Genomic DNA, 20,015 nt, shown 5'->3' with positions numbered 1-20,015 from the left:
AAATAATGAACGTAAACAAATTAGAGAGCTTGTACCTGACTTCTGCAGATTCATCTCGGTGTTGATTCTGTTGACATGGAAACACATAATTCGAGTCTGAGGACGTGAACAGCTCCGGTTAGAACGTCACGGGTTAGGTATGCCGTGAAAGCAGCACAAGCTCGTTGTTTTGGTTCGGTGTTAAAGTAAAAGGTGGCTGCTGTTTGTTTGCGGTACTCCGTGACAGGTCTTGTATAAACTCTGCGTAGCATGAAACGCGCTGATGATGTATGATGTCTATGTGAACGGTGCGCGAGGGCATGTAAAAACACGCTGACAGGCAGGTAGACATCGTATTATTTCATTCGGACCTAATATAAAGGTTAGTCGGATAAACATTTTAGGGTCATACGCCTTCCACAGACGATATATATTTATATATATAAAAATACATTTAGAACGTTTAACATAGCGATTGCTATCAGGATATGAGAAGTTTTTTAACCATTAGCCTATAACAAGAAAATAATGTTTCTGTAGAGAATCACCTATTGCACCTTTAGGCTATTTAATTAAATAAAATACCAGTTCTGGATTTGCTTCATCAATATCTTAATAACTCAAATAAATACCTGTGATCAATGTATAATACCATAATGTAGAGTATATAAGTTTAATATTGTTTAATATTAAAGGGATAGTTCACCCAAAAATGAAAATTCTGTCATCATTTACTCACCCTCAAGTTGTTCCAAACCTGTAAAAAAAAAATTTGTTCTGCTGAACACAAAAGAAGATATTTTGAAGAAAGTTTGTAACCAGGCCACTTTGGGGCACCATTGACTTCCATAGTAGGAAAAAAAATACAATGGAAGTCAATGGTGCCCCAGAACTGTTCAGTTTCCCACATTCTTTAAAACATCTTCCATTGTGTTCAACATAACAAAAAAATGTATACAAGTTTGGAACAACCTGAGGGTAAGTAAATGATGACAGAATTTTCATTATTGGGTGAACTATCCCTTTAAGTATTTAATTGAATAAAATACTAGTTCTGGATTTGCTTCATCAATAAATTGATAACACAAATAAATACCTGTGATTAACGTATAAATACTGTACCCATAATTGCACCAAAAGTAACTGTTAAGAAACTGCATTAAAGAACAAATGCTTACACATAGATTGTGTAGTCTCTTTAAGAGCATGACGGGGTGAAATTTGACCTCAGCTCGCTTGTACTGAGGGCCTTTCCCCAGATTCCATTAAAGAAATACTAACACATAAACATTGGAAAGTCACTGAGTAAAGTGACAATAAAAAATAACTTTCACAAGCTGTAATATTAAGTAATGTACAGTAATCAAGAAATCTTATTGAACATTTTTTCCTGCAGTAGTTTGACAAATCATGGTCTATATATAGCGCTGTTGCTTAGTGGGAATGGCCATGGAAGGTTGAGTACACAGAGCATGCTCCCTCTCCCAGTGTTTACTGTCAGACGCAAGGCAGCAAGCGTGTTTGTGTCGAGTGTGGGTAATGGACGAATTGTTGCCTGAAGGCAGACACCACAGGAAGCCAGAGATCTGGTACGATTCATTGATGCATGTGCTAATATAATTCAATTGACTTAGCTTGTTCCCAATACTGTGACATGTCAGAGCATTGACCTGTTTAGCACTGACCCTTAGAGCAATAATAAAATTATTGGTGCATCAAAATGAACTTTCTTTAAAGTTCTGTGGATTTCTGAGTGTGCACTAGCATGTTGCAGCAAGTTGTCATTTAGCTGCATTTGCTAAAAATTAATTTTTTTATCTTTTCAGTGCATGTTCCTTGACATCATTTTAAGGACCTCCAGGATGTACTTACTCTAAGGCTAATGCTTCTCTAAGTTTTAAGCTATCAAGACAAAAAAAAAAAAAAAAATGGATCTGAGAGCCAAGCACAGGTTTGGCACTGTTGGAACAGCTAAACCGAATGCGGGATGCTGAGCAGCTAACAGATGTTGTTCTGATCGCTGAAGGTGTTAGCTTCCCATGTCACCGTGCGGTGCTTTCTGCCTTCAGTCCCTACTTCCGCGTAATGTTCACCTGTGGCCTGCGTGAGTGTACCAACCGTCAAGTGGTGTTAAGAGACATGCCAGCCCAAAGCCTGGCCCTTCTGCTAGAATACATGTACAGCTCCAAACTTCCACTCACTGCATCCAATGTGCAGGGCATCTCTGTTGCTGCTTTTCTTCTACAGATGGATGATGTGTTCAGCCGTTGTCAGATCTACATGACTGACAACATGGATGCTTCCAATTGCCTGGGAATCTATTATTATGCCCGGGATCTAGGGGCAGAGGAGTTGGCCGACCAGGCTCAGCGCTATCTACGGGCGCACTTCACTGAAGTGTGCCTTGGGGAAGAGGTGCTAGAGTTGGAGGCACACCAGTTAGGGGTGTTATTGGGCTCAGATGACCTTAATATTTCACGGGAAGAGAGCATTTTGGATGTGGTGATGCGCTGGGTGAAGTACAGTCCAGGGGGTGTAGGGTCAACGGAAGAGAACCGGGCCAGGCACCTCCCAGAGCTCTTAAAGAAAGTACGTCTTCCACTGGTAGGTGTGGATTACTTGAAGGGGACAATGAAACGGAACACAGCACTTCTAGCTGATGCTGAATGTCTTCAGATAATGGAAGAGGCAATTGAAACGGCAAGCTTGGATTCAGATGCTCCACCTCGCCGACTGAAGCTGCGCTATGGTATGGAGACCACGGACCTCTTGCTCTGCATCGGTAATGATGGTGGAGGGATACGCTCACGTTATGGAAGCTACACCGAGCGCAGCTTTTGTTACGCTCCCAACACCGGCCGGACTCTTTTTATCACCTCCCCACGATACGGTGATGCGCTTGGATATGTCTATGCTGGGGTGGTAACTGAGAGGAATGAAATTGTTGTGGCAGGAGAGCTGGGAGCCAGAAGGATGGCGAGACAGAAAGACAGAAACGTCGAGATTTTCATGTGAGGCTTCTGCAGGAGAAAATGACAGTAATACTCCATGTTTTCAACATCAAATATATAAAGGAAAAACCTACAAATCTGTTCATTAGAGCACCTATAATTAAAATGAGAGAAAATGCATCACATTATTACAGACAGTAAAACATACAGTTCAAAAATCTAATATTTGCTGTGTTTTTCAGGTACAACAAGGAAGCCCAAGGATCCTGGAAACACTTGAGCTCGGCAGAGTATCGTGACTCTTATGCATTGAGCTCTTTGGGAGACAACCTGTATCTGATTGGGGGTCAGATGAAGCTCAAGAACCAGTTCCTTATCACCAACAGTGTTGAGCGCTGGTCTCTACAGGGTGGGCCATGGCGAAGTGCTGCCCCTCTGCCCATGCCCCTCGCCTATCACAGTGTAGTTCGGATGAAGGGCCGCCTGTATGTGCTTGGGGGACGAACTCCACAGGTAATATACCAAAATAGTGGAAATTTGTCATCTTTATATTGCACAAGAGTCATGAAAATGAAGACTGGATGGTGCAAACACAATAAATCACTATGATTTGGAAAATAAAACCAGGTGGGGGAACACAGTAACTGTGTTTATTGCCTTCCCTCTTTCCCTCTAATGCACCTGTTCTGCCATGTCTCATTATTGGCAGTCATACCGCGCAGATGACGAGCCTGACCGTATGAGTAATCGCCTGCTTGAATATGACCCAGAGACCAACAAGTGGAGTGAACTTGGCCCTATGAAGTATTCAAAATACCGTTGCAGTGCAGTCGCACTCAATGGGGAAATCTATGTATTAGGTGAGATTAACATTTCCAGAGTGAGACCTGTGGATTAACTTAAGACTTATTAACACAAGCATATGACAGTAGTCATGGTTACAATGGTTCACTCACCATCACTAAAGCTTAAGGTAGCGTATGTGTAACTTAATGTTATTCTCTTAGAATAATGGGTCTTAGAATAATGGGTTATTTATTAGAATAAATAACACTTTATTTTAAGGTGTCCTTGTTACAGTTTTTTATATTAATAACAATAATTATAATAATAATAATAATATTAATTAACTACATGTACTTACTATAGGGTTATGGTTAGGATTAAGTTTGTTGTAGGGTTAGTTGCATGTAGTTATGCATAACTTGTAGTTATTACTATAATAACTACATGTAACGTGTAACAAGGACACTGTAAAATAAAGTGTTACCGAATGTTTGTTTAAATTTTAAATGTGGTTCCCACTAGTGAATGGTTCACCCCAAAGAAAAAAGGAATTTCAAAACCTAGTCATCACCCATGCAGTTACAAAGATTCTACTGTACTGTAAAATGAGCTTCACTGTCTCTTCCTGCAGGTGGTATTGGGTGTGAAGGTGTGGATCGCGGCCAGTCACGTCACTGTCTTAATGTAGTAGAGATCTACAACCCCGATGGTGATTTCTGGAGGGATGGTCCTCCTTTACCATGGTCTCTCCTATCACTTCGCAGCAATGCATCAAATGCTGGTGTTGTTGATGGAAAACTTTATGTCTGTGGATACTACAAAGGAGCAGGTAAATATGCAATACTCTAATATCAGTCCACTTAGTTTTGCTTTTAACTTGCAGTTAAATTCATACATACCTCTGTGACCATTAAAAATAGACAACATTGTAAGTACTCCACTCTTTCCCAAGATCGTCATGATATCATCACTAAAGACATCCTGCAGTTGGATCCCTGGGAAAATGTATGGACAGTGGTGGCAAAGCAGGCTCTGATGCACGACAGTTACGATGTATGTTTGGTGGCAAATCTGAACCCTCGTGGACTCATGCCCCCTCCTGCTGACGTGGTAGAGGAATGACAACAATCTCTCCAAAAAATGATTTCTCATGAAAAATTATGCAATTTACATTATTCACATGACAGAAGAGGAATTGCCAGAAATATGTAGATATAGGGAGTAGAGCTTCCATAAATGATATGCATTCTTACTTCAAACTATTTTGATTTATAATTCTGCAAGTGCTTTAGTGATTTTTTTTTTTGTTGTTGACATTTTTGGATTTCAGATATTACCAATAGTTGACGTATTAAGATGAGGTATGTATTAAGTAAGTATTATGTATTAAGATATGTGTCAAAGGAAATGAGAAACTCACATAATTTAGAGCTCAAATAAAGTAACACTCCGAGAAAATATGATTCTACGAAAATATGATTTTACTTCACTAACATAGTAAAAACGTATAACATGGAGTCGCACAATACAGTATATCTACTGTATCTTTAAGCAGACGATGCAATTTATTAAACATATAATTATCTGTCCAACTTACAAGGCTAAATCTGTGTCATGTTCCAAATGCAAACAAAATTGAATATATATTTGTAAATGATTATGTACCTTTTGATGTTACACTGAGGTTGTCTAAAATATTTGCAAGGCCAAAACAAATTATTCACAAACTTCTGGAATATGGTTTGTGAAAAAGAACATGACATGTCTGAATTACAGAATGTGCTTGAATGTTATTGCTTTAGAGTCATATGGTACAAGTAAACTAGAACAATGCTTTTAGAGGCAGTTAAGTCTGCCAAACTGTCTTACAGTTTTTATACCATCCATATGTACCAATGTTCAAAAAAGAATCAACAAGGAACAGCAACAGAAAAGGAACAGATAATGTCTATAGCAAGAAAAGTGGTTAGATAACAAGGTTTGCATGTTCACAGGCAATTTCGAGTTCTTACTAAAAAAACTCAACATAGAATCTAAGTGTAATCAGCATACAGTATGGAGGTATTCTGCATTTTATTCTGAGTCATTAGTAAAGTCAAAGAGCTGCCACAGGCCACCTTCTCCTACTACGACACTAGCTTTAGGTTCAGGCACCACATTTTCCCACTCAGCCATCTTGTATTCCACCATCATTTGGGAACTCTCTGTGTCCTCAGACCACAAACTGAAGGGGTTTAGTGGTTGTTCAGCTACACACCTACTGACTGGTGCTACAGTGGCTTGCTGCTGTAGTTTTAAGTGATTCTCTGCAACAGATTTGTTGGTCATTTTCCAGTTGTCACAAAGAGAAGACAAAGGTACTCTGTCTTTTTGTTCACACTGAAAGTCTTCATTCTGTGGGCTGTCCTTTGAAAATTTCACTGCTCCTTTTTTTCTCAGTGGTTGTCTTTGTGGGAGAACCAAGGCTCTCTTTTTCCCCCTATAATTCAGGGCTTTTTGGCGCCTCCTAGGTACTTTCAGAGGTGGCAACGCATCAGTGCTCAATCTGTTCCATGTTTTTTCAGGCACCAGGTGTCTGTCTACATAATGTTTTTCATGCTCCTCTATGGATGCAGTAGATTGAGTATCCACAAGTGGGCTTGAAGATGTGGTCTCAACTAACTGTGTGCACCATAATCTCTGTGAAGCATCATGGGAAACCACCTGTGTGACTGCTGTCTGCTGTTTTTGTACAGGCAGAGCGTGTGCATTTCTGTTTTGTGTCTTCTGTGTGGTAAGTGGACACTGGTTCTGTTCTATTTCTTTTCCTGAATAAATGGCAGGCCTATTGCACATCATCGTGCTCTCTTGGTGTTTCTCATTTGAAATGACACAGAACCTCTCTAACAGACCAGGTGATGTTTGGACTTCACTGTCAATCATTCTGGCAGAGCTAGGTCCTGCTATTGGCTTGTGAATAGAAATCAAAGTGGTAAGCTGAGAAAGAATTTTTCCCAGCATGCCCTGCTCCTTGCTCTGCTCTACTTTTAGATGTTCCAGATCCCGTTGGAGGTTAAGCATGTTTGAGCTCAACTCTTTTGCAGCCAGACTGCTCTATTTATTAGAAAATAAATGTGGATTAATAACAATGCCAATGTTAATAATAGCTTTACATCAATTGTATAGGCTATATGTGCAGTCCTTACCTTAACTTCTCTGTCTTCCATTTCTATTTGTGTTTGGCTCTGCATAGTCTCAAATTGACATGTTATACCCTCTTTCACAGTGTTTAAATAACCTTCAACTGCAATGGAAATCATAATATCATAATGCTATCAATGCTGCATAATGCTGCTATTAAAAGCTACACTATGTAACTTTTGGCCCTTTAGTGGTAAAAATACAAAACTGCATGGATTTTGCGGAATAACATTGTTTTGGTTGTGCTTCAGCTCTGTGTCTGTGCAGATGAATATGGTTCTTTCTCATAACTAAAAAGAGAGAGAGATTATCCTACTGCTCATAAAACATTCACTACTAGGCTTAAAAGATATAATCAGTTTGGATAGAAAGGATCTCAAGCTGACTAGCTGAAGACTGTAGCTTATACCTATTAATAGACTCTGTACTTGCTTATAAAAAATGCCAGCACAGAGCTACAACAAATATAATGAAATGACCCTTCACAACAGATCCCCCAGTTCTCGCCATCTGCAAAAAAGCCAAGCCAATGTTGATTCTTGTTTTATTTTGAGCTCGGTCGGTTCTCTTTTTGCCAGTAAACATTGCTCTTTTAGGCATTTTTTTTTTAAATCTTTGATTTCCCGGAGGTTCGAGATTTAGCGTACTCCATGTCAACCTTTCTCACATCAGGGTAAAACAAAAACAGGTTTTGGAAGAAGGGTTGATGATGTATTGACTCATTATTTCATTTTTTTGTTAATTTTGAACAAAAACAAAAGTTACATATTGTACCTTTTAAACCTCATATGATAAATGATAAGTTATCTTTAATGGTAGTGTTATCTGTGGAATGCTGTGGTCGTCAGCATGGGCTAACTGTTAAGAACCATCTGCATACAGTTAAAAGAATAAACAAAACTTGCAAAGAAGAACGTACTTATTTTTGAAAAATTATCCATTCTCTCCACTAAAACTTTTCTGGTAATGTCACTGCTTCCATCAATGGAATTTAATAAAGTCTCTCTGGTCTAAAAGGTAAGAGGTAGGTTAAAGTAATATTAAAACCGTGAATATGTGCAGTGAAAACATTTTAAATGTATTAAACATGTATCTATGCCTCTATGTATCTAGTACAATACTTACATTTTCCAGAGATTCTTGCAATTGTAGAATTCCATTAGTTAGAACTTCCCTAAAAAGTGAAAAAGTTATATAACGATATGTTAGGACAGAACCAAAGCTATATGAAAACTACAATAGAGAACATGAAAACAGACATTTACACAGTACAGTTAGAACATTTTTTTTATTGAGCAGGAATCAAGGATAGACAAATTACCTTTCAAATTTTTCTTTGGCTTTTCTCTTCTCCTCCTCAAATCTGTCCAACATGCCAACAGATTTGCCACCAGTGAAGTTTAGGATTTTTCCATCACCGCCAAACAAAAATGGCTTAGAACTATAACTGCTGGACACCGTAATTTCCTTCATCTGTAGAGCATATAGACAATTTGGAATAAATATGAAGCTTAAAATATTATTTGTTAAAATTTTAGAGACGTCTCTTTCACAACAACACGTCACATTAATTGTCATTTACGAAAGGTTTGTGGACCAAGAAGAAAAAAAAAAACAATCAAGAATATGTTCATCATATTACACAAGACAAAACATGGCATGTTCTACAGTCCAAACAAAATACATAGTTTATGCCTGAGATATTTACCTCCTGTGAGGTATGCTGAGAACCTCTGCTCTGCCCACTCATCTCCTGAGTAAACCCTTGTGAATTGTCAGGCCACATTTGAGAGCCCAACAGAAACTGAGAGTCAGTCAGGCTGGAGTAGTCACTGGTTCCCGGACCCTTACCAGATTTTATCCCTCTATAACAAACAGAACTCTGAATAAATCAATATAAACACGAGATTGTAATGCCCTCTTTCAATGAAATGATTGGGTAAGTGTAAATTATAGTAAAAGTTAGTTGACAAATATTCTAGTATAGAATTCAGGCATGATACATACCCAGAAGTTGCAGGATGTTCAACATCTCCTTAATATTCCAGACATTGGGCTTCATATCCAGGCTGTAAAATGTCTAAAAAAAAATGTGTTTTAAAAATATTGTAGAATTGAACGTAAAGTCTGTTCACGCGCGAGCCCGACGGCTGCAGTCATCAATTACATCAAACATATCATTACGTGTTTTCATGACAGATTAGCAAGCAAACAACTGTTTAACGGATACTACAATTGTTTAGTTCATTTTAAAGAAATGGGACTTACCAGCAAATGATTTTTGATATGAAGTTATGATTCTGAGGCAACATAAATAATTTCTGGCGGTAGTTGGTGCTGACCGTTACGGTTTAATCAAGCTGTGTGAGTGACAGATAGTGACATGTGACAGACTGCGGCAGTTTTCCCGGGCTACAGAATTCAAACAGTTCATGCAGCCAGTAAACATTTACACCTATTTTTCCACATTATTCATAGCCAGGCTGATTGGGATCGCTAGGTGGCATTATTTAAATACTTACTGGGGAAAAAAAAAAAAAAAAAAATATATATATATATACATATATATATACACATTCATTTCCACTCACATTATAAAGATTTAAATAATGCCAACTAGTGATCCAATCAGACTGGCTATGAATGGGATATATATATATATATATATATATATATAGTTTGTCTCAAAGTAAAGGTTTTGAGTTTTATGTCATAATAGCATGTAGGCATTTTGTAAATATATCACAAATCGCACTGTCAATTTGCACTCGTTTATGAAATTACGTGCTTGTAGTGAAGGCATGGGTCGGGTCATGTAAAACTGCTAGTTGTATGTCTGCGACATGCGGTAAAAAAAATAGTGTGGATTTGTGAAATTCTCACCGATCAAATCCAACTATGGTTACTGATCTTGCTAAACATTCGCAGTGTGGTTCACCCACTGATCTATATAAATGATCATATATAGATCAGTGGGTTCACCATGAACCAAACTGTGGTGAGTTATAAAAAACTGTATCCTAGCAACCGAAAACAACGAAAGCTTGTGTCTTCATAATAAAAGCCATAAAGCTTAGAAAATGTGAAGCAACTCAGATTCCACCTCACATATGTCCTTATTAATTTCATCATTAAAATATCCTGAAAGAGCAGAAAGTATTATTAATTCCCCAACGAGATATACAGTAAAACCTTTAATATTACAACGACACTGACTTCTGATCTGTTTCGTACATTAGTATGTTTTCTTACTAAATGCTATTCGCATCACAACATGAACATAAATTAGTTATAAAAATGTTCTTATAATGGCGATCTAATAAAAGCGAATCTAATAATAGCAAAGCTATAGCAGACAGTGAAAGACTTGTATTTTGGCAGCGCAGTTTATTAATCAGGAAGTAAACTCCCGTTGTCAACAGATTTCTGACATATTAAAACTTGCGTTTCACAGGTAAGTTCACGTGTTTATTATCATAAAAAAATCTGTCTTATGTCGTCGGTGAACGAAACAGTCATTGCTTCTGTTATTTGTAGAGTGTTTTGTATAATGGCATCCCAGTTATCCACACAGCAAGCTACAGTAATTAGCCAGCTGCTCAGTAAATAGACGGTTGAAGAACTTGTTTGCTGGGGTAAAGTTAGCTTGTTTATCATACTGTATGTCTTTAAAACTGGTGCTAAAATGCCATTCTTTAGAGAATATACACCCACCGACCAACAACGACATTTGAATCACCAGTGTAGAATTAGACGGATCGGAAGGGGGCCAGGCGTGAAATGAAATGTCCTCAGAAAAACTTGATGGCTCAATCTTTATATTGCCACACCCCTGCATTTATTGTATAAATATATAAAATGACATGTTAAATTGAACAGAAAACGGATGACCTCCAATTATGGCATTTTAGAACATAAACATAATGGGCTTTGGATGCATATTGACTCCATCTAACCCACAGGAGTAATCTCATCATGAGTAGAGTCTACTACATCATCAGTGCTGCTCTTTTTGTGTTAGAAATTCCAGAGACCAAGGTATCGCTTGTCTTTTCTCTTCAGGAATCTTTGGAATAATTTCACACAACTCTCAGTATGTGAGAGCCATGACTATTGGAATGACAGTAACCAAAGTATTCACGTTCTGAAGCTGAATCTAAGACCAGTTCCATTCTTGATCTGTAATTTGATTTTGCATGTGTTTCAGGCTCTGCTAGAAAACTCCAATGACTGTTGTGAAAGAATAAAAAGAATGAATGAAACCTGTGCAAATATTTCACACTGCGATCCTGGTATGTTTCAAATTTTCAGTAACACTAAAACAGAGATTGAAATGAATGTGTCTTGTAAATACAACCTGCAAATTTTCTATGCATACTTTGTGTGAAACTAGTTCGGTGGAATTTTATGTTATTGATATAGGGACATTTAAGTACAATTTTTATTGACAGTGCATTTGGTTCCTCCTCTAGGGCTCCTTCAAGTTCAGGAGAACAGTACAATCTTTTGTGTGTCCTGTGACTCAACAGAACAGGGGAATTCAACTTCATTTAACAATAGTAAGTGCTGTGCCATAGACATTACGAAACAGCTGTACCATCTAGAAGATTGCTTATAATGTGGATTTTTCTTCACACATCATGCTTCATTGAAATGTTTAAAGCTATACAATTTGGGAATCATTTGACTCATGGAGTTATTTGTTTACCCACTGTTTTTTAAACTCTTAAATGTCCTCTTTATTTATTATATTATTGTTTATCTTCTTATATACTTCATTGTTTTTTTTTTCGACACCCCCTCTAGCAAGGACTAGTCCCTCTCCAGAAACATTACTCACGATTGGTAAGTTACTACCGTTGTTTAGTAACAGATATGAGGACAGCATACAATACCTAATTTATTTTTGTATATTGATTTGTACGGAGCCCTGCGCATGACATGCGGACAGAAATATATGTATACCATAGGCACGAATTAAGAATTTGTTATCTTATTTGGTAAATCATGGTCACAATTTACTAATTAGTTCGCTTGTGTTACTAAATCATGTGCACGATATAATAATTCATTCCCTTGATTTAGTAAATCGTGGCCATGTTGTACTAATTCGTTCCATTATTTTAACAAGGGAATGAATTAGTAAAATGTGCAGAAGTGTTCGTAAGTCATGGGAACGATTTGTTAATTTGTGGCCACACGTATTTTTTCCTGCGTGTCGTGTGGGGCTCTGTAGTACAACACTTTAATTTCATCTTTTGTGCATTATATCTGTAATGGCAGCTGGTCCAGGTGTAGTGGCCTCTGTCCTTCTAGGAACTCTACTGATCAGCCTGGGCCTCATCCTCTCGGTTGCATCATTCTTTTACCTTAAGCGTTCCAACCGCCTCCCTGGTGTCTTCTACGGGCGCAATAAGGGTAAAAAAAAGTCTTAAAAGTCATAAATGTGTAAATCAGTTTTCTATGCTTTTTTGACATAGGAACATTTGGACATAGGACATTTGTTCGTGACAGCTTCTTTTAAGTTTGGATTAAATGGTTAGTTCACCCAAAAATGAAAATGATGTCATTAATTACTCACCCTCATGTCGTTCCACACCCGTAAGACCTTCATTCATCTTCGGAACACAAATTAAGATATTTTTGACAAAATCCGATGGCTCAGTGAGGCCTGCATCGCTAGCAATAACACTCCTTTTTCAATGCCCATAAAGCTACTAAAAACATATTTAAAACAGTTCATGTGACTACAGTGGTTCAACCTTAATATTATAAAGTGACAAGAATATTTTTGTGCACCAAAAATAACAAAATAGCGACTTTATTCAACAATATCTAGTGATGGGTGATTTCAAAACACTGCTTCATGAAGCTTCGAAGACTTACAAATCATTTGTTTCGATTCAGTGGTTCGGAGTGCATATCAAACTGCCAAAGTCACGTGAACTATTTCAAAACACTTATGACGTGTGTTTTGAAGTGTATGCAGTGTTTTGAAATCGCCCATCACTAGATATTGTGGAATAAAGTCGCTATCAAAAATATCTTAATTTGTGTTCCGAAGATGAACGAAGGTCTTACAGGTGTGGAACGACATGAGGGTGAGAAATTAATGACAGAAGTTTCATTTTTGGGTGAACTAACCCTTTAATGTTTATATTGTGGTTGACCTTATTTACCTAACTGTAATTTATTTATTATTGGTAGTGTTTAGGGGTTTCTTTTATTCAAGTTTCTTTTATTCATAAATTGTGCAATTTTTCTTTATCAGCTTTTATATTCCAACCAAGTGAGACGGTAAGATAATCCATTTTAAATCCATTTATTTTTGTCTAGAAAACCATTGATGTTATCAAAGACAGACACTTGCTTTGTCTTTTAAATATTACTGTAGCTTAACAATGGATACTGAACTACTAACTTGTTTATTTTCCTTCCAAGGCTGTCATGATTCCTGAAGCTACATCTTCAGGTATGGGAAATTTGAACTACTTGATCTGTATGTTGAATTTAATCAAAGTTCCAAAGAGGTGGTGTATCCTAGTTCCAACTGTGCTAAATTTCATTGGCAAAACATCTATTGGGAATATCTGATTAATAACAACTTGTAGTAAAAGCAGCACGCTCTGTTTAGCATATAAAATGAATGTGACCTTGTTTTTCTTGCTATTTTTTTTATTTTTATTTTTTTTTTATTGTCTGCAGTTCGCAAGCCAAGATATGTCAGGAGGGAGAGGCCTTCAGCAACATCAGCATCCAACAGTGTTACTGTGGCAACAGGGGCAGTAACCAAGGTATACAATGTGTGACCAGCCTCCAAGGGCCATCTGTGAGCCCTCTTTCAAGACATGAATCTGTCCCATAGCACTGTTTCCTTAGAGGATTGTTAGCTTTTTTTGGTGAAACTTTCCTTAGTTATGTAAGCTACGTGAGGAGGTGACATATCTTGATGTAGGCTTTTATCTTGGAAACCTTTTTTTTTTTTTAAGATCTTCTTTTCAGTGAAGCCAGATATTTATTTATATTTATATATTTTCACACAATATGTTGTTTCTTTTCTTTTTTTCTTCTTTTTTTTAAGAGACCAGGTGTTGCACTACTAGAGTATTTTTTAATTGTTAAGCTAAAATTCAGTCAAGCGAGTTGTTTTCTCAAATGAATTTTGTACTGTTTATATTTATTACTAGTATTTTTGTGTGATATTGTACTTTTGAATCTTGTGACATTGTAACTAGGCTCCAAAACAAGACTTCCACAGTTAGTCATAACTGACACAACTAACTCCTCAAACCTCATTAAATAATAATAATAATAAATAGACGTTAGCAAATTTACCATTTGGTTAAGTGTTTGGTTCATGTATACACACATATTGTATTTCCTATTAATTCTGTACAGTCGCAACAAATTCCATTAGCACTTATTGATGCCATATACTGTACATTTGCTGGAAAACGCCCTGTATGAGCATTGAAAATACTTTTGGCTTGGGTTTCCATGTTAACAGCATTTTCATGTTATACTAACAAGTGTGCATGAAATGTCCAACTGTTAATACTAGCACATTCCTCACTATATTCAACATAAAGGGTTCTGGCTTGCACCAAAGAAGATACATTCAAATTTGCTGGGCCTTAAGGTTGCAAACTTGCTGTTAAGACACAATATATAATCAAAATTGTTGCGAAAAACTATTGCCAAACATGAAGTTACCTAAAACATTGAGTTCCCATTTATTCCTTCTTTCCACTGTAAAAGATAAAGTGCCATTAAGTGAATGTGCTAATGGATGAAGTCACCATTTTTGATTTTGTACATTTAATACAAAATTAGAATGTAAATGTATGAAAGAACTTATATATTATCTAGTAAATTTATCTTGTTTTTTGGTTAAAAAAAACAAAACAAAGTGCTTGATATCATTGTAGTGTCATAAAAGAGAGTGACAGAGCATGGCTGGAGAAGTGAGTTATATATATTTTTTTTTTTACTTTATTTTGTAAACGTTTATTGCAAATAGTGGCCTTTAAAAAGCCATAACATCCCCTATGCCTATATATATTTATGATTTTCTGTGTTGTTTTTAGTTTTTTCATTTGTAATAATGGTTCTGTTTATTTAAAAGATTGTTTGATTTTTCTACATCTTTTCTACATCATTTTAGGAAGGGGTTTTTGAATATTGTTTTGTAAAATGTAAAATCTTCAGTATGCTGGATTAAGCAAAAGTAAGGAATGTTTACTTAAGGTGAAGGTAAATGATGTGCTTTCATGGGGATACATCAGTCATACTGATTCTAGAATATAACCACTTAAATTCAACTTATTTCTCATGTCATTTTATTGGCTGTTGTGCAGCAACTGGAAAGCATGTCAGTAGATTTTGTATATGAATTATGTTTCAATTGATGCTGTTGATGAACTTTTTTGTATGTTGATGTCCTAATGGAGTATTGATCACAAATTGAATCATATTTGATGAAGATTTCAGTGTTTACAGAAATAAAAGCTATTTTGATTTATGAGGAAAAAAAGTTTTTATTTTTTTTATTTTTTTTACTTTATATCATCATGGCAGAATATGGTTTAATGATTATAGCAAATAGTCACAGTGCACAAAATAAACAATCCAGGTGGTGGCATAATGCCAATCATCAAAGAGTCATTTTCCATATAGAAGTTCTGGGAAGATGTAGAGTAAAGTTGGGAGTGGTGGTCATAAATCTTTTTTTTTAGAAATTTAATTACAGGCATTAAAATGGTAGAATATTAGGTTGGACTTATCAAAAGCAATTCCACATAATCAAACTTAACTACTATTGTGATCGGAAAACCACTTGTCTGAACGTGACCAGCGGCAGTTTACATTTGCCTTGGGTAAACAGATCGGGGGACTTTGATCCCATTTATCTATAATATTATAAGCACTTCCTTATAAGATACTAGATCAAAATAAAGCAAGTATGTAGCTATCTTTCCATTAGCTCAATCCACTATGTGTTGTTTGTCATGTCTCACTGTTTGATACAATTGCAAATACACATTTCTAAGGGATTATTTAAAGCATTCAAGATAACAATAGTTGGCACAATACACTGTAAAATATACACAACAGTTACTGTACACACACCCTCAGTGCGACTTGTGGAAACGTGACTGTTGTTTCACATGTAAACTTATCCCAGTTATTTTTCCTCATAACTGGCTGTTTATCTCCAAGCGAGACAGAGAGGTGATATATTTGATCATTCAACAGTCATGTGACTTTAAATATGGTTCAAATTTACGACCAATTTCTTTATTGCTATGGTTTTGTTATGCACACAAGATGTCTTATCAGTTACCATAAGGATTTGTTTTTGTGGAACCGGATGAATGATGACGGTAAACTTGCAGAATGTTGTAGTTTGTCAACAAAATGTATTAAGAAAATTCTATTTATGTTAACATTGTGCAATACGATTTGTATATGTGATTCAAAATATGCAGTTGCAGCACCTGTCTAACTTGTCTCTCCAGATGAAACTATTAAAATATTAACAACACTGTGAATTAAATAATGTGCTTAATGTGAATTACTAAATGTGATTAACCTTAGTCACTTACTGCTTTGTCATTCTTACATTAACTAAAGTATTCAATGACGAAGTGAAACATAATCCTATCAGAAAACCAGTTCCTACTTCCTTCTCTGTCATCCATCCTGCTTTTCCATAATTTGCACACGTACGTGTATCAGTTGGTGTGTGGCGGGAGGGGGGGTTGTTTTCAGAGAGAGAAAGAGCAAGGTAATGATTTATGGTTTAACTCACTTGAGTCACACCTCTGAAGTATAATTCAAACTTCTGAAGAACAGGTGAGGCCAGTTGTACTTTACCAGAAGACCAAGACAGACAGGTCTGGAGAAAGACAGGCATTGAAAGACTTGTTTTGGGAACTTTTCAGCCATATTTGAATCTATTTAGAAGAAAAAGAAGCATCAACAAGAGAATAATACTGTCTTCCTCTTTTAAGGTAATATTTTTTTCTTTTCTCACTCTACCCCAACAAACCCAACAGTTGGGTTTTTGTTGGGTCAGTGATTTAACTATATGTTTGCTCAACCAGTATAAAAATAACAGTTATGTTTCCCAACATTTTAAATCCAAGAGACTTATTGTTAAGGTTAGCATTTTGGGGGGCAATTTGAACAAGCTTTAGGTTAATGACATTTAATATTTGATGTGAGTCATGATGAACAGGCATGTGATGCTGATTAAAGTGTAAAACTATATGCATGATGAGTCTTAAACAGGATTCAAAACATGTTTCTTTCATGACTGGTTTTTAAACATTTGCATATGCTTTGTCTCAGCATCATCTTTATCATATACAGCACTGCAGTAATGATGCCCATATAGCAAGCACATTTACATGTTGTTATTTTCTATGTCAGATAGCTTACCGTGTAACCATTTGGGATTATAAAATTCAAAAGATATTTTGCTCTTTTCCTATTCATTCAGATACATTGAATAGTAAGTAACAATCTTAAATTTAAGACTAAATTTATGATTTATGAGTTGCATATAAACTTTCCATCCATTTGGATTACGCCACACAGTTTTAACATAAACTAATAATAAACTTAATATAATGCATATTTTTATAGAAATCTTATCTGTTTCATTAATGTATGACTGACAAATATGCATCACGTTAAAGGGTAAGTTCACACAAAAATGAAAATTATGTTATTAATTACTCACCCTCATGTCGTTCCACACTCGTAAGACCTTCGTTCATTTTCGGAACACAAATTAAGATATTTTTGGCCTGCATCACCAGCAATAACACTCCCTTTTTCAATGCCCATAAAGCTACTAAAATCATATTTAAAACAGTTCATGTGACTACAGTACTTCAACCTTAATATTATAAAGCAACGAGAATACTTTTTGTGCGGCAAAAATAACAAAATAGCGACTTTATTTCACAATATCTAGTGATGGGCGATTTCAAAACACTGCTTTGTGAAGCTTCGAAGCTTAACGAATCATTTGTTTCAAATCAGCGGTTCGGAGTGCGTATCAAACTGTCAAAGTCACGTGAACTACTGAAGTTACTTATGACGTAACGAAGCCTCGTTTATTGAAATCATGGGATTTTGGCGCTCTGAACCACTGATTCGAAACAAAAGATTTGTAAAGCTTCGAAGCTTCATGAAGCAGTGTTTTGAAATCGCCCATCACTAGATATTGTGAAATAAAGTCGCTATTTCGTTATTTTTGGCGCACAAAAAGTATTCTCGTCGCTTTATAATAATAAAGTTGAACCACTGTAGTCACATGAACTGTTTTAAATATGTTTTTAGTAGCTTTATGGGCATTGAAAAAGGGAGTGTTATTGCTGGCGATGCAGGCCTCACTGAGCCATCGGATTTCATCAAAAATATCTTAATTTGTGTTCCGAAGATGAACGAAGGTCTTACGGGTGTGGAACGACATGAGAGTGAGTAATTAATGACATAATTTTAATTTTTGGGTGAACTAACCCTTTAAGTTTATTAGTTTGTTTATGTTAAAACTGTGTAATCCAAATGGATGGAAAATGTATGTGGAATTCAAATACATACATTTTAAATTAAGGTAGTGTATTAAAAAAAAAACTTTTAAATGTATTTATATTTAATAAAAGATAACTGTAATCACAGAAGTTTTTCAGAACAATAGCATTAAGAAAGACAATTTTCATCTTTGAGCAGTGCATTAGCCATCCATTTCGAGTTTAATTTCATTATTCACCATGTTTTGCCATAGTTTAACTCATATATGGATTCACAGTTGCACTTTTTAGTTTAATGTAAGACTACAGCATCTGTATCTTGTAAGCAATCATGGTGCCAATGAATAACTTGAAGAATTCATTTTGCATTTCAGATTTTCTTCTGAGCACACAACAGAATGGAGGAACCAGAAGTATCCACAGCAACACATACCGGTTCAGTACGGCACCAACACGAGACCTCCGCTGATGACCAGGACAATGCCTGGGATGCTGGTCCGGAATGTTCAATCTGCTTTTGCGCATACGACAACACCTTCAAGACACCGAAGCTTCTTGAATGTACCCATACCTTCTGTCTGGAATGTCTGGCTCGCTTTGTAGCTATTTCACCGGAGCAGGCAGGCACCCAGATCACCTGCCCCCTTTGTCGACAGCCAACGTCTGTGCCTGAGCATGGTACTCCAGATCTGGCCACCAGCCAGGAAGTTTTGGGTCAACTTCCAAGCGACCAGCAACAAGTGGAGAAAGTTTTCCTAGACGGAAAGAGGCTGTGCTACTCGAACCCAATGATACCCAACTGCATCTGCATTGACATTGGTGAGCATAAAGCAGAAGAGACGCAGAGGAGAGAGGAGAGAAGAGAGGGTTGTGGACACAGGCTGCTGCGATTCTTGGGTTTTCACGGGAACTGGAAGAGGCTTTTGGTCTTCATCATAGTGCTCCTTGTGGTCTGCTTTGTTATACTGTGGCCCCTCCAGTGCTTTATCATCTCAGGCTCTATGTCAGAATGCTTCCGGGAATCACCAAAGATTCCAACTACTCTCGCCGCTCCCAGACCTACAGTGGGGTCATAAGACACACAGGTGCACACAAGACTTTTTAATTCAAACCCGAAAACACTTTGAATTTCATGAATTGCAAATGGCATTAGCTTCAGTCTAAAAACATGAGTGACGGCCTGATGCAAACACAACCACAACATTTACAGTTTCATATGTCCATAAAACTGTATATTGGTTAAAGTTCTACTTTCTTTTTTTAAACTGAATATTTGTTTGAAATATCATTTTTATATCACTTAGCTTCCTAAATGCCACTGTAAATATTTAAAATTATTTTCTGTGTTTAAAACAGATGAACAAAATAAACACTGAGGTAAAACAGTTTTTTATGATTTACACTTTTTTAATAGGATCCTGATTGCATGTCTGATTTCTTTGACTGCACATTCTGTAAAAAAAAATTAGCCTGAAATTTATTTTTTATGTTTTCTCTTATTTGCAAAATTACTATGTTTTTAAATTATTCTACGCATGTACATTAACAAATGACTTGTTAAAATGGTTGTATTAAG

The 20,015-nt window shown here is 36.4% G+C and overlaps 4 protein-coding genes across 7 annotated transcripts; 3 read left to right on the top strand and 1 right to left on the bottom strand.

Annotated features, from left to right (window-relative positions):
* The first annotated feature begins 1,818 nt into the window (after nt 1–1,818).
* kbtbd12 (kelch repeat and BTB (POZ) domain containing 12) lies at nt 1,819–5,179 on the top strand. The gene is given in 6 exon segments (XM_051896358.1): nt 1,819–1,937; nt 1,939–2,990; nt 3,173–3,443; nt 3,640–3,790; nt 4,348–4,545; nt 4,669–5,179. Coding segments are annotated over 6 exon segments (1,872 nt in total). The 5' UTR covers nt 1,819–1,907; the 3' UTR covers nt 4,839–5,179.
* A 74-nt stretch (nt 5,180–5,253) lies between these two features.
* LOC127514041 (interactor of HORMAD1 protein 1) lies at nt 5,254–9,443 on the bottom strand. The gene is made up of 7 exons (XM_051896385.1): nt 8,900–9,443; nt 8,605–8,761; nt 8,218–8,369; nt 8,022–8,070; nt 7,816–7,906; nt 6,902–6,999; nt 5,254–6,809 (listed from the first exon to the last, which is right to left on the bottom strand). The coding sequence occupies exons 1-7, from the start codon at nt 8,956–8,958 to the stop codon at nt 5,790–5,792; spliced, it is 1,626 nt and encodes a 541-aa protein (XP_051752345.1). The 5' UTR covers nt 8,959–9,443; the 3' UTR covers nt 5,254–5,789.
* Nucleotides 9,444–10,260: 817 nt separating this feature from the next.
* On the top strand, nt 10,261–15,429 carry c6h1orf159 (chromosome 6 C1orf159 homolog). 4 transcript variants are annotated; one of them, XM_051896372.1, is made up of 9 exons: nt 10,261–10,350; nt 10,859–10,934; nt 11,104–11,188; nt 11,369–11,455; nt 11,703–11,741; nt 12,180–12,314; nt 13,168–13,193; nt 13,338–13,368; nt 13,602–15,429. In XM_051896372.1, the coding sequence occupies exons 2-9, from the start codon at nt 10,872–10,874 to the stop codon at nt 13,703–13,705; spliced, it is 570 nt and encodes a 189-aa protein (XP_051752332.1). In that variant the 5' UTR covers nt 10,261–10,350; nt 10,859–10,871; the 3' UTR covers nt 13,706–15,429. The 4 variants fall into 4 exon arrangements, with proteins under 4 accessions (XP_051752332.1, XP_051752335.1, XP_051752334.1 ...); XM_051896374.1 differs by lacking the exon at nt 10,261–10,350 and adding an exon at nt 10,357–10,531; XM_051896375.1 differs by lacking the exon at nt 10,859–10,934 and having other exon boundaries at nt 10,269–10,350.
* Nucleotides 15,430–16,739: 1,310 nt separating this feature from the next.
* Nucleotides 16,740–19,550, top strand: LOC127514030 (RING finger protein 223). Its single transcript, XM_051896370.1, has 2 exons — nt 16,740–16,909; nt 18,814–19,550. Exon 2 carries the CDS (start codon nt 18,838–18,840, stop codon nt 19,513–19,515), a length of 678 nt encoding a protein of 225 aa, XP_051752330.1. The 5' UTR covers nt 16,740–16,909; nt 18,814–18,837; the 3' UTR covers nt 19,516–19,550.
* The last annotated feature ends 465 nt before the right edge of the window (nt 19,551–20,015 follow it).

This window comes from Ctenopharyngodon idella, chromosome 6 (genome assembly GCF_019924925.1).
Source record: "Ctenopharyngodon idella isolate HZGC_01 chromosome 6, HZGC01, whole genome shotgun sequence".
Taxonomy (NCBI): domain Eukaryota; kingdom Metazoa; phylum Chordata; class Actinopteri; order Cypriniformes; family Xenocyprididae; genus Ctenopharyngodon; species Ctenopharyngodon idella.
Note: the sequence above shows the minus strand (reverse complement) of the source record. Positions and strands in the feature narration are given on the sequence as shown.